This window comes from Mobula birostris, chromosome 9 (genome assembly GCF_030028105.1).
Source record: "Mobula birostris isolate sMobBir1 chromosome 9, sMobBir1.hap1, whole genome shotgun sequence".
Classification (NCBI taxonomy): domain Eukaryota; kingdom Metazoa; phylum Chordata; class Chondrichthyes; order Myliobatiformes; family Myliobatidae; genus Mobula; species Mobula birostris.
Genome location: NC_092378.1, coordinates 105105761 through 105120629, shown reverse-complemented (window position 1 = coordinate 105120629; position 14869 = coordinate 105105761). Strand labels below are relative to the sequence as shown.

The window sequence follows — 14869 nt, the reverse complement described above, 5'->3', positions numbered from 1 at the left end:
AAACATTGACTTCTCTAACTTCCATTAATGCCCCACCTCCCCTTCGTACCCCCTTATTCATTTATTTATTTATTATTATTATTATTATTAATTTTTTCTCTCTCTCTCTCGTTTTTCTCCCTCTGTCCCTCTCACTATACTCCTTGCCCATCCTCTGGGCTTCCCCCCCTCCCCTTTTCTTTCTCCCTGGACCTCCTGTCCCATGATCCTCTCATATCCCTTTTGCCAATCACCTGTCCAGCTCTTGGCTCCATCCCTCCCCCTCCTGTCTTCTCCTATCATTTCAGATCTCCCCCTCTCCCTCCCACTTTCAAATCTCTTACTAGCTCTTCTTTCAGTTAGTCCTGACGAAGGGTCTCAGCCCGAAACGTCAACTGTACCTCTTCCTAGGGATGCTGCCTGGCCTGCTGCATTCACCAGCAACCTTTATGTGTGTTGCTTGAAATTCCAGCATCTGCAGATTTCCTCGTTGTTGCATCATGATCTGGTATGGAAACATCAGTGCTCAGGAACAGACAGAAACTATGGAGAGTGGTGGATAGTTCCCAATCCATCACGGGCGAAGCCCTCCCCACCATTAAGTCATTTACATGGAGCGCTGCCACAAGAAAGCAGCATCCATCATCCAAGACCCCCACCATCCAGGCCGTGCTCTCTTCTTTCTACCACCATCAGACAAGAGACACAGAAGTCATGGGTCCCGGTCCCACACTGCCAGGTTCAGGGGCAACTATTACCGTACAGCCATCAGGCTCCTGAACTTCACTCACCATAACTCTGAACTGATCCTGCTGCCTGCAGACTGACTTTCGAGGACTCTTTCAACTCATATTCTCAGTTTTTTTATTTACACAATTTGTCTTCTTTTGCACATTGTTTTTGTCAGTCTTTGTTTGTATATAATTTTTTTTGTAAATTCTATTGTATTTCTTTATATTCCTATAAATGCCTGCAAGCAAATGAATCCCAAGGTAGTAAGTGGTAACATAGAAGAATACAGCACAGTACAGGCCCTTCAGCCCACAAGACTGTGCTGACCCTTTAACCAACTCCAAGATCAATCTAACCCACATAGCCCTCCATTTTTCTTTCAGCCTCATGCCTTTCCAAGCATACTTGTACCTGTCTCTACCACCACCACTGACAGCCCATTCCATGTGCCTACCACTAACTGTGTAAAAAAAACTCTCTGATATTCCCCCCTATACTTCCCTCCCAATGACTTAAAATGACCCCCCTTTTGAATAAGCCATTTCTTCCCTGGGAAAAAGTCTCTGGCTCTCCATTCAAACTATGTCTCCTACAAACTTGTACACCTCTGTCGTCACCCCTCTTCCTCCTCCTCTCCAAGGAAGCTCCCTCAACCTATCCTCATAAGACATGCTCCCTAATCCAGGCAGCATCCTGGTAATTCTCCTCTGCACTGTCTCTAAAGATTCCGCATCCTTCCTACAGTGAGGCCACCAAAGCTGAACACAATACCTGTACTCCAGGTGTGGTCTAACTGAGGTTTTATAGAGCTACTGCAATCCTTCACAGCTCGTGAACTGAATTCCCCAACTAATGAAAGCCAACACACCATAGCCCTTCTTAACCACCCTATCAACTTGCACCATAGCCTTGTGGGACCTATGGATGTGAACCCCACTGAACCCCAAGAACTCTGTTCTTCCACACTGTTAAGAAACCTGCCATTAACCCTGCATCCTGCCTTCAAGTGCGACCTTCCGAAGAGAATCAATTCACACTTTTCTGGATTGAAGCCCACCTGCCACTTCTCACTTCCAGTAAGATGATGACATGCTTGATGAATGCAGCAGCTTCTATGGAGTCAACCAATGGTGTTATTGTCATTTTAAACATAGTTTTATGATCACAAGACTCTGCTAGACATTAAGCACTTAAAGTACTGATGGTCTACCCCATCAGTGAGTTGTTCGGTGCTGGAGAAACTGAAGGCGGTGCTGGTCCAACAGCGAGCGAACATCTTAGTCGCTTTTCTTGTGATCTCAAGTCCCTGTTGGGCATCAGTGGTGTGGGATATCAAAAGTTGAATTTGTTGGATTATTGGTGAACGGCAAGGCAGCTGTGTGGCCTCAGTTGCAGCAAAGACTAGGCCTCAAGCCTCCGTGTCGCCTGTTTGCAGCTGCCTAGGGGGAGGTGTCGGAGTCAGGCGCTCCACCAGCGTGCTGCAGGTGGTGTGGCATGGCATCCATGCTGGAGTTGGTGCGACCCCCTGTGTTTGTTTATCAGAAGTCAAGCTGTTTTGTATTCAACTGCAGACTGCAGCAACATTCATGGACACAGGGACTCGGACTATATTTTTTTTCTCTCCACGTCCTGTAAGAGGGTGATCAGAGTGACACACAATGCACACGTACACAAATGATGCCTAACTAAAGTTTTATACAACTGCAACATGACTTCCTGACTTTCATTCTCAAACCTTGACTGATGAAGAGGCCCAACATTCCCTCATTCTTATTCTAGCCTATCAGCATTCCCATGCCTGATCTTGCTATCACCCACGTACCTCTCCTTGGTGAATACCGATGTGAAGCATTTAGTACCTTGAAGGTTTAGTACCTTGGGATTCCCTTTAGTCTTAATTGCCAAACATATCTCAAGGTCCCTTTTAGCCTTCCTGACAACCTGTTCGAGTTTTCAGCACTCCTGTTGAGCACAGTGCTCATTTTCTGAATGAGCACACTGAAGTGAATGAAGATGTGTGTGCCCATTACAAAGAGCAGTTTTTAAATGAACCGTTTGCTTGTTTGGACAGGATGGAAGTTTGGAGCTTTCCATGGCCGGTCCGGGATGGTTCCTATAGATCATGTACAGCCTGTGGCCGCCCCAGATTTTATTCACCTGAGTATGGACAAGAAAGAAGAACCGAGGGACAAGAAGGGTGCAGTGGCAGCTTCTTCCTCAGGCACGGTGGCAGCTGCTGTGGGATCGACGGCGGCAGCTGAGGAGCTTGACAGGAAAACAGAGGTGTGAGACTGATCTTCTCGGCCATTCACTGCATATCTTTATTTTGTGCTGCTGCTTAGTCTACCGGAAGGATGTGGGTACTGTAGAGACAGCGCAGAGGAGACTTACAAGGATATTGCCTGGATTGGAGAGCATGCCTTATGAGAATAGGTTGAGTGAACTTGGCCTTTTCTCCTTGGAGCGATGGAGAATGAGAGGTGACCTGATAGAGGTGTATAAGATGATGAGAGGCATTGGTTGTGTGGATAGTCAAAGGCTTTTTCCCAGGGCTGAAATGGCTAACACGAGAGGTACTTGGAAGTAGGTACAAGGGGGATGTTAGAAGTAAGTTTTTCATACAGAGTGTGGTGGGTGCGTGGAATGCACTGCCAGCAATAGTGGTGGAGGCAGATACAACAGGGTCTTCTAAGACACTCTTAGATAGGTACATGTAGCTTAGAAAAATAGAGGGCTATGCGGTAGGGAAATACTAGGTAGTTTCTAGAGTAGGTTACATGGTCGGTACAACATTGTGGGCTGAAGGGCCTGTGATGTGCTGTAGATTTCTATGCTCTATGGTTCTATGCTAATGTAATATTCATCATTTCATGGTAAAGGGCAACCTCTTTAACTGCATGATATTGGATATCAAGGGAAAAGTAGTAAAGTAATGGGTGGTAGGTCATTTTTACTCTCCTATAGTGAATGTGCCGCGGGTGATTGCCACAATGGACATTGGTTGCAGATCTTTCATGTACTCTATCCAACTTCATCACACTATTTTGGATATGAAGCTTACAATTATGAACATCCATTTACTTTTAGAATAGTTACAGGAAAATTTCCAAACAAAATAATCGCATCCTGGACAGTCACTCAAATTTGAAGTAGCATTCAATTAAACAAGATCAGCCAGGGATTCTCAAACTGACAAATTATCTTACTACTGAGTTTTGAGTTTAAGAGTACCTGAATTCAATGCATTAGGGAGACGTAGAATTCAGCAGGTTTCCTACATCCGCCGGTGTTCGATGACCCTCGTAGGTGCAGACAGGTGAAGATGATCTGTGGCTGATTTTCACGTACAATACTCAGTCCCTTCAACACAATGAAATGCACAGGGTCATTATCAAGGAAATGGTCTGGTACTGTGCTATGATTAACAGGAGCGAACTGTACCTTGTGGGATTGGATGTACACCTAGTCAGGAATGAGTAGGAAGATTGATACCTTGATCAGTGGGAATGGATTATTTACAATCAGTATCAGTGATAAGGAATCAGTATGAATAGAATGGGAGTCAGTATCTGTGGGAATAGATACTGTGATAACATTAGCAGTGGAATGGAATAAACAGCATCAATAATCAGTGGGAATGTGACCTAAAGATCTCTACCACACATCATGAAACACTATATTTAAGACTCAAAGCAGAAAAAGAGAGAAGTCTATTAACAATGTATAAAATTTGCTGCTTTACTCTCTATTAGTCAGTTTTATAAGCAGGTGAGAGAGTGCTGTTCGTCTGGGTCTCAGGGTGAAGTCACGATGCACTCTGCATAGAGCTGGGTGGTTGGGTGAGCAGTGAAGTGCCAACAATGTGAGGTTTAGATTTTGGACCAGCTTCCGTCACCCTGCCATCCTTCCATCTGGCTCCCAGAGAGGTGGGAATGGAGCTCTTGTTGCCACTGAGTTGAGGCTAGTGGCAGATGTTAGAATTGTGTAGACAAATTAATAAGAAATATTTTAAATATTTCCTCACCTTGCCCCCTGTGGTGTTTGGTTCCTTACCAGGGACTAGTTTCAGAGATGCTGGACTGCTCTGATTTATTCACTTGAAAACTACAAGTGACATCACAACAAATTTGACCCTTACCCAACATTTTGATGCACAAGACTAATCAGGGGAAGGATCGCAGCTGATGTAACCCAGGCTGACTGTAGATTTCCTATTCATAATGATCCTTGCTTTTTTTTAAAGAAGCGACCTTTGCCTATCATCCTTGAAAATAAATGCCAAGGTCATGAATGCGTAACTTTTAATCTTTTCTGCAGGTCTCCCTCCCGGTCAGTGAGTTTATGGACAGTATCCCTGACTATGGTCTTCAGGATAGTCAGTACACCATGACAGAATTTGCAAAGAAATATTTCCGCCAGTCACAGAATTTTAGAAGGTGAGAGGATGACAATTATTGACCAGTGATAACTTTGGGTAGCACCAACAGTGCCCAAAATTGCAACCCTGTGTACTACAACCCAGATTATTGTATAGATCCTGAGTATATCCTCTTTGGCTTTTTGAGATGTTTCCTTTCCAAGTGTAAACCTGGTTAAGATCAGTTATCTAGCATTATCCCAATGCTTAATCAGTAATCCCCTACCCATTTCTCCCATTTGTTCAGCAAATCTTGCTCAATGTGTCTGGTGACGGAATTTTACCTTTAAATTTTGCTAGTTTGCTCTTTCTCTCTGTCTTTCTCTTACATACACCATATTTGTTTGATATTAACCATTTGAAAAGAAGCTAATTTAGTAATTCAGTTAGTTTACCCTCAAAGTTTTGATCAATTGAAATCTAGAGCAACATGAAGGGGTTTAGATCACAGACTATGTGCTATAAACTTGGTTACATGTCACTTTTTTGAGGGCATGTAACAAATATTTATTGAGTACACATAAATTTAATCATGCAATCAGCAACTGATTACAATGCCATTTAGTCAGCAGTTTCTTAAATCCAGCAGCAATAGTTCCACAGGAAAATCAGCATCTTCTTGTAACTCAGCACTGAAGAATGACTCGCATTCCTGCGGTACCTTTCCCAACCTCAGGATATTCCAGTGTATTTAATATTTCAGGAATATTTAAGTAATATTGTAAATATATTGTTTTGTTAAGCATTCTTTGTTGCTTGCGTAATTCATCATGGGTTATGTGTAAGAGTATGTGAATGGCATACAGCATGACATTACCACATCAGAAGTGCATGTCTCACTTGAAGTTAAAATGAAACTAAGACACACATCTTCTGGCTCCATGTTTTACTTTCAATTAGTTTTACATTTTGGAGTTACAAAACAGAACACACTATAGCAGTGAAATGGCTGTGAATTGTAACTATCGCAATGCTGTAAAATCACTATTTGATGTGAAATAGTAACTGTGGCATTGACTAGAGATAATAAATAATTAAGACTCCTTAGACTCCGTAATTAGCTGCCTAGTTTGACAGTTTAATTATCCAGGTTATCTGATCCACAGTGTTTAGAGCTCACGTGATCTCACTTTTTCAGATGGTTGGCTAAATTGCCCTCCTTCACTGGCACACTTCTCAAACACTGACTCAGTAAACCTTTTGGGTCTTTGGTACTGAATGAATGCAACACACACACACACAGACACAGTAAATGACAAGGCTCCCTCCCTCACTTCTCTTTTATGTCATTTCCAGTGTAAGAACATTCACAGATTTTAGTCACAGTTTAACTTCTAGCACTTCAGACTCAGAATTAAGGCCACTTTCCACCAATAAAGATTCGAATGTATGACCTATCCAAATAGCTTGTTTGTCATCCAATCTTTCTTGCTCTTCTGTAAGACTGTTTATCTAGATGATGCACTACAGTGCAAATTAAAGAAGATGCTGAGATGTGGGGTTTGACCTCTGAAGGGGGGAATCAAGGGGGAAAGAAAGCAAGAAATAATAGATCTTCATTCGTTACTTAGAAACATAATTAACGATTTGACACTTATAATGGTAAACAAACTAATATTTTATATAAAATGGCCTAAATTACCTTTACTCAAATATTTTCTTTCTACAGTGAATCTAATAAAGAGAAATCTAAAAAATCCAAAGATCAGAAGGAACTGTCAGAGCTGGTAAAGTACTCAAAGGTGAGAGTTGCCAAGAGGGCTCGGGATCGGATGCTGCTGTTGGTGAAGTTATAGCTGGCTGCTGCTAGCCAGCGGCAATATGAGAGGTCCTGGTGAAAGAAGTGGTATAAGCAATGAGCCAACACAGCCAGCTTATAGTAAATGGACAAATACTGTAGGAAAAAACTGGTTCTTTAAGCAGAACTTATTTGAAGATTGGAATCTCCTTTTAAACTTTTGAAGGACTGCTTTGCATAGTTAATATGATTTCATCCCTAGAGTCAAAGAATCCTAGTGAGAAAAGGCACAAAAACAGGCCCTTCAGCCCATTGACTCCGAGCAGACCAGCAACCACCCTCAACCCAACGTTATTCCTGGTGTCCTGTCCTCTGTTCTCTGTGAATATGATTTGTCCCTGAGTGATGGGAACCTGCTCTGATTCAGGACTCTCTCCAACATATAGATTTTTCTCTAACAAGGGAAAGTCTGCAGATGCTGGAAATCTGAGCAACACACACAAAATGCTGGAGAAACTCAACAGGTCAGGCAGCATCCACGGTAAAAAGTGCAGTCAACGTTTCAAGCCGAACCCCTTCAGCAGAACTGAAACTTCGACTGTACTCTTTTCCATAGATGCTGCCTGGCCTGCTGAATTCCTGTGTGTTGCTACAGATACTTCTCTATCCTGATTGGTTCAGTTAGTATTTGGAGACTTTCACTGCCAGCGAGGAGCATGGAACATGAAATGACATCATTCTCTGTATGATTGCCACAGAATCTATCAAAGTGACCTGTCCCGGATAGTGACAGGTCAAATTTTTATAGGAAAAGGAAACAGTTGTCATCATGCCTCCAAACAGAAAAGATCAAATTTTGATTGCCTAACAGTTTTTTTTCAAATAGAGGTATTCTAGGAGATGGAGTGACATCCTGCATTGTCTTTTGGTCACACAGCAATTAAGCACTGGGCATTTTCAAACTTACAGGTTGTTGCCAAGATGAGGGACAACCATGTGGCAGGCTAATAAGTGGTTCTTACTTTATAATATAATTCGCCAAGAGCTCACAGAATGTTACAAGGACCACCTCATTTGAAAAAAGAACAGCTACCGGAGACCTCATTGCATTATTGAATTTCCAGGGATCTATACTGCAGGGGCAACCATTATTGCCGTGCTTGGACTTGGGAAGGACTGCCCATGGACGGAAGTGTAATATGCCAAATGTAGGTGGGACGAGGCGTCGACACTGCAGGTGAACGGCCCTTGAAATAAATACCCACCCACCCTTGCACTGGTGTACATGTCCATGGACACGTATCGGAAAACAAAACACCAGCAAAACAATTTATCTGCAGAGCAGCACTGTCAGTTTATGATGTAAGCAGATGCCTAATGAATAATTTAATGACTTTCTTCACAGACTCCAATCCAAGAATCCCTGATTGAATTCTCTGATGAAATTATGAATAAAGTAGCAGCCGAGATTTTTGTTGGTAAGACTCAATGGTGGTTCCTTATTTGTGAAATTAAACGTCACCTTCATCATTTCGCTGCAGGAGTGGAATATGGGACATCCTGGACACCAGACACTCTGGTTTCATCCTCCCAAATGAACTTCACCTTGGCTATGAAAGTAGGGTCATTGAGAGTCTCACCTTGCCCCAGTCCGTTTCCCTCCCTTCAGAATGATTCCACGAACTCTCGCCTCAAACTTTTGAGAGATCATTTTCCTCTTACTCAATTCTTCTATTTCTTGGCACATGAAGTAAGCTGAATGCCTGCATTGATTTCTAGCCTCTCATCAGTCCCTCATGTCAGCCCGATCATCAATTCTACCCCAGTCCTGACATTTTCAACATGACCCTTTGGCCTAACAATGTCTTGCCCCTAACCACCACCCTCCATCCCCTCACCCCGACTCTTGGCCCAAGCACATTCCCCCTTTTTCCTGCCCCATTCAAACTTCTGTCCAACTTGAACCTGGATATGAACGATCTCTCAACATCAATCCCCTCAACATGATCCCTCCCATTCTGACACCCACACCCAAATGATTTCCCTCATTCACTCTGCAGGATCCTGGGATATTAAAGCTAAGATCCTTGTCCCAGGACCTCTTCTGTGAGGTTGTGAGCTACTTGTCCTGGCCTGACTTTGGGGTATTTTTCTCTGCACCCTTTAAAGCTCCAGCTCCCTGAAACTTAGTACTCCTTGCATCTTTAAGGAAGTTTTTTTGGCACCAAATTCTTCCTCACTACATTTAAATGAATCAGAGAGATATTTGGAGAAGTGGCCTATTATCTCCACAGTTTGTTTTATTGTGTAGAGTTCTCTACCTCATATAGTATAACAGACTCAACAATCCTGCAAACTTTATAATAGTTTTTTGTGTGGACATAATCGCTATCATAGTTATGAGTTTTGTCATGTTACGTGGGCGATCATGCTCTTTTCATGACCATGGGCAGTGTCTTTACAAGACAGATGACCCCAGGCATTATCAATACTCTTCAGATTGTCTGCCGGGTGTCAGTGGTCGCACAACCAGGACTTGTGACATGCACCAGCAGCTCATCTGACCATCCACCACCTGCTCCCATGGCATCACATGACCCTGATCACGGGGCTGAACAGGTGCTACACCTTGCCCAAGGATGACCTAGGAGGGAAGGTGCGCCTTACACCTCCTTTGGTAGACACATATCTCCACCCCGCCACCCAGTGTGGACCTCAGGAGTGAGAATTCTAGTAGTGCTGAGATCCACTGACAAATGGGATTGGCCAGTGCAGTGAACTGGGTATTGAATTTCGCATTCACCTCAAATGAACAAAGATGGTTGATTCCTCCATCCCCTTCCATTTGTTACTGAACCATGTTTCCTTCCTGCAGCTGTCATGAAATTCATGGGGGATCATCCTCTCAAAGGCCAGACAGAACAAGAAGTGATCTACACCATCCTTAAGGTAAAGGGTGCATGCCTGTGCTCTTGTTTAGTGGGTGATTGTGCATAGTGTATATATGTTGATAAGCAGAATGTTATAATGCCATTCTTTGAGGGCCTTGACTTCAAAGATATGTGTGCCTCTTTAACTTCACCTTTGAAAGACAATTGGATATATTTTTTTGAAAAAAGATCCCTGATCAGATGAACATTAAAAGGATGATGTTCAGGAGATGACTTGAAATAAGATATTGCAAATTAGTGAGTTTTCTATGACTATTGTTTTTTAGGAGGAACGAGAAGGAAGTCAGACTGAGCTAAAGTGTGTGTGAGTGTGTGTGTGTGTGTATGAGAGAGAGAGAGAATTGTGGGCCATATACTGTACGTAATCACCATAGTCTGTTCTGTTACTCAATAAGATCTTAGCTAATTTGCTTTTTGGCCTCATCTCCACTTGCCTGCCTCTTTTAATCCCCCATAGTGCAAAAATCTTTTAATAAAATCAATTACCCAGTATTTACAGCATGAGAAATAGGGGCTTCCAAAGATTCACAATCCTCTGAGAAAAGAATTTCACTCTTAAGAAAACATGGTCTCTGCATCTACCCTGCCAGTTTCCTACAGAATCTCACACATTTCACCAATTGATCTTCTGAACTCTAAAATATATAGCCCCATTCTACTCAAAACATATGTTTGCCTCCTCAATAGGAATGTGTGTACACATTTGCATTCTTGTGTTCATGACTGTGTTATGTTGGGTTATACGCAGCGGCCACTTTATTCATGTATTATTCATTTACAGGATGTGGGCTTCCCCAGCTGAGACAGCATTTATTGCCCATCCCTAATTGCCCTTGCTACACCTGTTTGTTAATGCAAATATCTAATCAGCCAATCATGTCGCAGCAACTCAATGCATAAAAGCATGCAGACATGGTCAAAAGGTTCAGATGTTGTTCAAACCAAACATCAGAATGGGGAAGAAATGTGATCCAAGTGAGTTTGACAATGGAATGATTGTTGGTGCCAGACAGGGTGGTTTGAGTATCTCAGGGACAGCTGATCTCCTGGGATTTTCATGCACAACAGTTTCTAGAGTTTACGGAGAATGGAGAAAGAAACAAAAAAAATCCAGTGAGCCGTGGTTCTGTGGACCAAAAAGCCTTGTTAATGAGATAGGTTCTGAGGAAAATGGCCAGACTGGTTCAAGCTGATGGGAAGGTGACAGTAACTCAAATAACCACACATTACATCAGTGGTGTGCAGAAGAGCATCTCTGAACACACAACACATCAAACCTTGAAGTGGACGGGCTACAGCAGCAAAAGACCACAAACATACACTCATAGAAACATAGAGATATAGAAAACCTACAGCACAATACAGACCCTTCAGCCCACAATGCTGTGCTGAACATGTACTTATTTAGAAATTACCTAGCCCTCTATTTTTCTAAGCTCTATGTACCTATCCAGGAGTCTCAAGACCCTGTCGTATCCGCCTCCACCACCGTTGCCGGCAGCCCATTCCATGCACTCACCACTCTCCATGTAAAAAACTTACTCCAACATCTCCTCTGTACCCAATTCCAAGCACCTTAAAACTGTGTCCTCTCGTGTTAGCCATTTCAGCCCTGGGGAAAAAGCCTCTGACTATCCACACGATCAATGCCTCCCATCATCTTATACACCCCTATCAGGTCACCTCTCATCCTCCGTCGCTCCAAGGAGAAAAGGCCGGGTTCACTCAACCTGTTCTCATAAGGCAAGCTCCCCAATCCAGGCAACATCCTTGTAAATCTCCTCTGCTCCCTTTTACAAGGAGATACCTAAAAAAGGAGCAACTGAGTGTATGTGCAGGGCGGAATAGGGTTGCTAACATTTCATATTGGACAGGAAGTCTTGTATTTAAATGAGAAATTGGTCGCCCTGTACAAATAGAATGTAGGAAACTATTTTAAAACCTGGCACTGACCTACTAAGATCAAAGTTATTCTGTAGGAGCAGAGTCTTTACAACATTTGTATCCCAACTATAAGTTTGACCAAAATTTACTAGAATCCTGTAAACAATTTTATTTTGTTGTGAAGTTGCACCTCCTATGAATATTGTTTTCACAAATATAGACCATTTAAACCACTCTTCCATTGATTCTATTATGGTTTTTGGATTTAATGAGTATACATATACTGAATGTACTTTGATAATAAATTTACTTTCAACTTTCTACTCACAGGCCCCAGCTCTTATACATTGCATGTGGACAACACACAGCAGAGAATTTTCCTTCTAGTTAATAATTAGCCACCCACACTCACATCGGCAACTTTGTTGGTCTCTCCTTCGAAGAAAGCAGAAAGATCAGTGTTAATCATTTACATTTTTATATCAGTGGCGTTTTGCTTTTGAGGAATTCCGATACTCTGATGCCTGGATGAAGTTGCTCCCATCATAGAATATGATTTACCCTTTCCACGCATCCTTCCCCCCCGCCCCGTCCCGCAACACGAACCAGGGATACCCCAGATTTAGTCATCCCCAGGTCATTCCGAGCTGCTGTCACATCAGAGAGGAGAAATGATAAAGGAGCTGTTAACGCTAGCACATTCTCATACCATGGTCAGAGTACAAATCTCGTCAAAAGGGCCCTCCATTGTACCTATAATATTCAGTCCATACTTCACTTTTTCTCACCTTCTTTGTGTCTTATAGCAGCTTGCACTCACTAATGTGGTACCATTTAGTCCCCGTTGGCAATTATGCTGTATAAGCTATTGGACCAGCAATTTTTGACTGTCTTATAGTGACTGTCGTTTAATGATTTACATCCAAACAATTGAAACTTTTCCAATCCTGAGTCCTGCTGGGCTCTAATAAGAGAGACCTGGGGGGCATTTTCCCACATACAGTAGATGGGGATGATTATATGGAACAAACTGTCAGAGGCATTGATAGAGAAATACCTTTACAATGTTTAAAAGCAATTTGACAGGAACTTGGTTAAGAAAAGAGTAGAGGGATATGGGCCTCAGGCACACAAATGGGATGAGTAAGACCAAAAGGTCCTGTTTTTCTGTGCTATACAAGTCCATGACTCTGACTCTTAGCTTGCTAACCTTACAACTTCTGCCTAAATTTCTACCATCATCATTGTGTTGTTGTTGTTCCTTTTTGCGCCTTGTGGCGAATCGGGCAGCGTTTCTTTTGCTGCTTGCTTAGCAAATGTTTTTTTACGAGGCCGAGTTGCTAGCTCGATGCTCAACCCCGCACAGATGGAAAGCGTGCAAGGAGCCAGCCGGATTTGAACTCTGGACCATTCAACTTGAAGTCTGGTGCTGATGCCACTACACCACCGGCCAGCATCATCATTCTGTAGAACCATGAAAAATACCACAAGTCTTTCATAGATATGTGCTGGGTTCTTCTACTTGTCTTTCTGCTCTTGTAAGCACTGACAGATGTGTAGTGTCCTCAAGGGTCTTCTCACTAACTGATGAGGGAAGTATGCAATTGTTTCAGATATACAGTATTTGCTCTCACATTTTTAGGACAATATTCCAAGAAAACTCCTTAACTTAGAGAACATTTTTCTTCGAAAACAGATGAAAAACTCTCATGTGCTAGCCCTTCACTGAGCCCTGCCTATGTACCCTCCACCTAAATCCTGTCTGCATCTTCCTCATATCCCCTTCTGCAACGGAACGATGCATCTCAGAAATCTTGTGATAGCTAAATCTGCAAGAGCAGAATTCTACCAATACTTGCATCCCTTATGCAAGTTTACTTTGCAAGTTACGAGGGATGATTGGGATTTCATTAATAAAAATGATTTTGTCTGTGCGAGTTATACCTTGTACAAATTTTGTCATCACTAACACAAAACAGTGTACTCTCAGATTCCTGGCTTAACTGATGGATGCTATGTACAGTCATTCCTGGGGCAGCTCTAGAAGTTATGTTCCTTGACACGTGAACTTACAGTAGTTTTCAACTGGTTGTACCTTCTAAAGTTCAGCTGACCACATATCCATCTGCCAACTCAACTTTCAAATTCTGTGAGCTTTGTTCCACTCATGCACATGATCTGCTCCCGATTGACTTTTTAGGCCATGTTTCACTCAGTAAATGGCCACTGATATTGTTACCATTGTTCCCCTGTAGGCCTACACTGCGAGGTTTTGATGCGAACCATTTGCATTTGATAAATCAACCATGACGAGGTTTATTTGTGGACTGTTTTCATTTCAACAATCAGTCTTCCTGAGATAACACAGAACAGCCCTGACAAGATCCTAGTAGTCTTCTGCAGCTGTACACTTTATTTAAAGCAGATATCCCACCCTGCAAAAACTCATTTCAGGGAGGTAGCACCATCAATTTGCAGGAGACTTCTGGGAGAGGTGGGATGTCTGCAATAGAGTAGCTCCTTAGCAGCTGCCCAGCTAGTTTAAATAACGTTAGTTATGCTAATGAATGAATGACACCTGTTAAACTCACCTCACCACGTCTTTTACAGTCTTAACCCACCATGGGCAATAGAAAAGTCACTGTTGCAAACAGTGCAGCGAGCAACACTGTCATTATTTTGACCCCTATTAGGCAGGGGTACACTTTAGTGTAGTCTGGGGTGACGTACATTTTTTTTTTTTTTGGAACACTCTGCCATGGTTCGTTCTCTCGTTCTCTCTCTCTCTCTCTCTCTCTCTCTCTCTCTCTCTCTCTCTCTCTCTCTCTCTCTCTCGCTCTCGCTCTCAAGCGCTCTCGCTTGCTTTTTCTCTCTCACTCGCTCGCTTGTTTGCTCTCGCTCTCTCGCGCGCGTGTGCTCTCTCTCGTGTTCGGCCTCGCGCTCTCTCTTGCTTTCTCTCGCCCGCTCTCAAAAAAGTGATTTCCGTGATATTGTATATAATTTGCGGGAATCAGGGAGCCACTATTAATATGTGGGAGACTCCCGGAACTTCCGGGAGAGGTGGGATGTCTGTTAAAGTGTTTCTCTTTTTATCAAGCAGATGAGGAAGTCGGGGGGAGGGGGGGAATGGGTGAATAATTTCAGAGCTGAATGACTCTGGAATTCTAC

General features: G+C 42.8%; 1 protein-coding gene across 1 annotated transcript in view; it reads left to right on the top strand.

Moving 5' to 3' along the window:
- myo15aa (myosin XVAa) overlaps positions 1-14869 on the top strand; it is a 183966-nt gene that overhangs the window by 124165 nt on the left and 44932 nt on the right. Inside the window, exons 47-51 of the mRNA XM_072267294.1 lie at positions 2783-2994; positions 5029-5147; positions 6798-6870; positions 8272-8344; positions 9742-9815. Coding sequence (XP_072123395.1) covers positions 2783-2994; positions 5029-5147; positions 6798-6870; positions 8272-8344; positions 9742-9815 — 551 coding nt within the window. The remainder of the gene's footprint in view (positions 1-2782; positions 2995-5028; positions 5148-6797; positions 6871-8271; positions 8345-9741; positions 9816-14869) is intronic.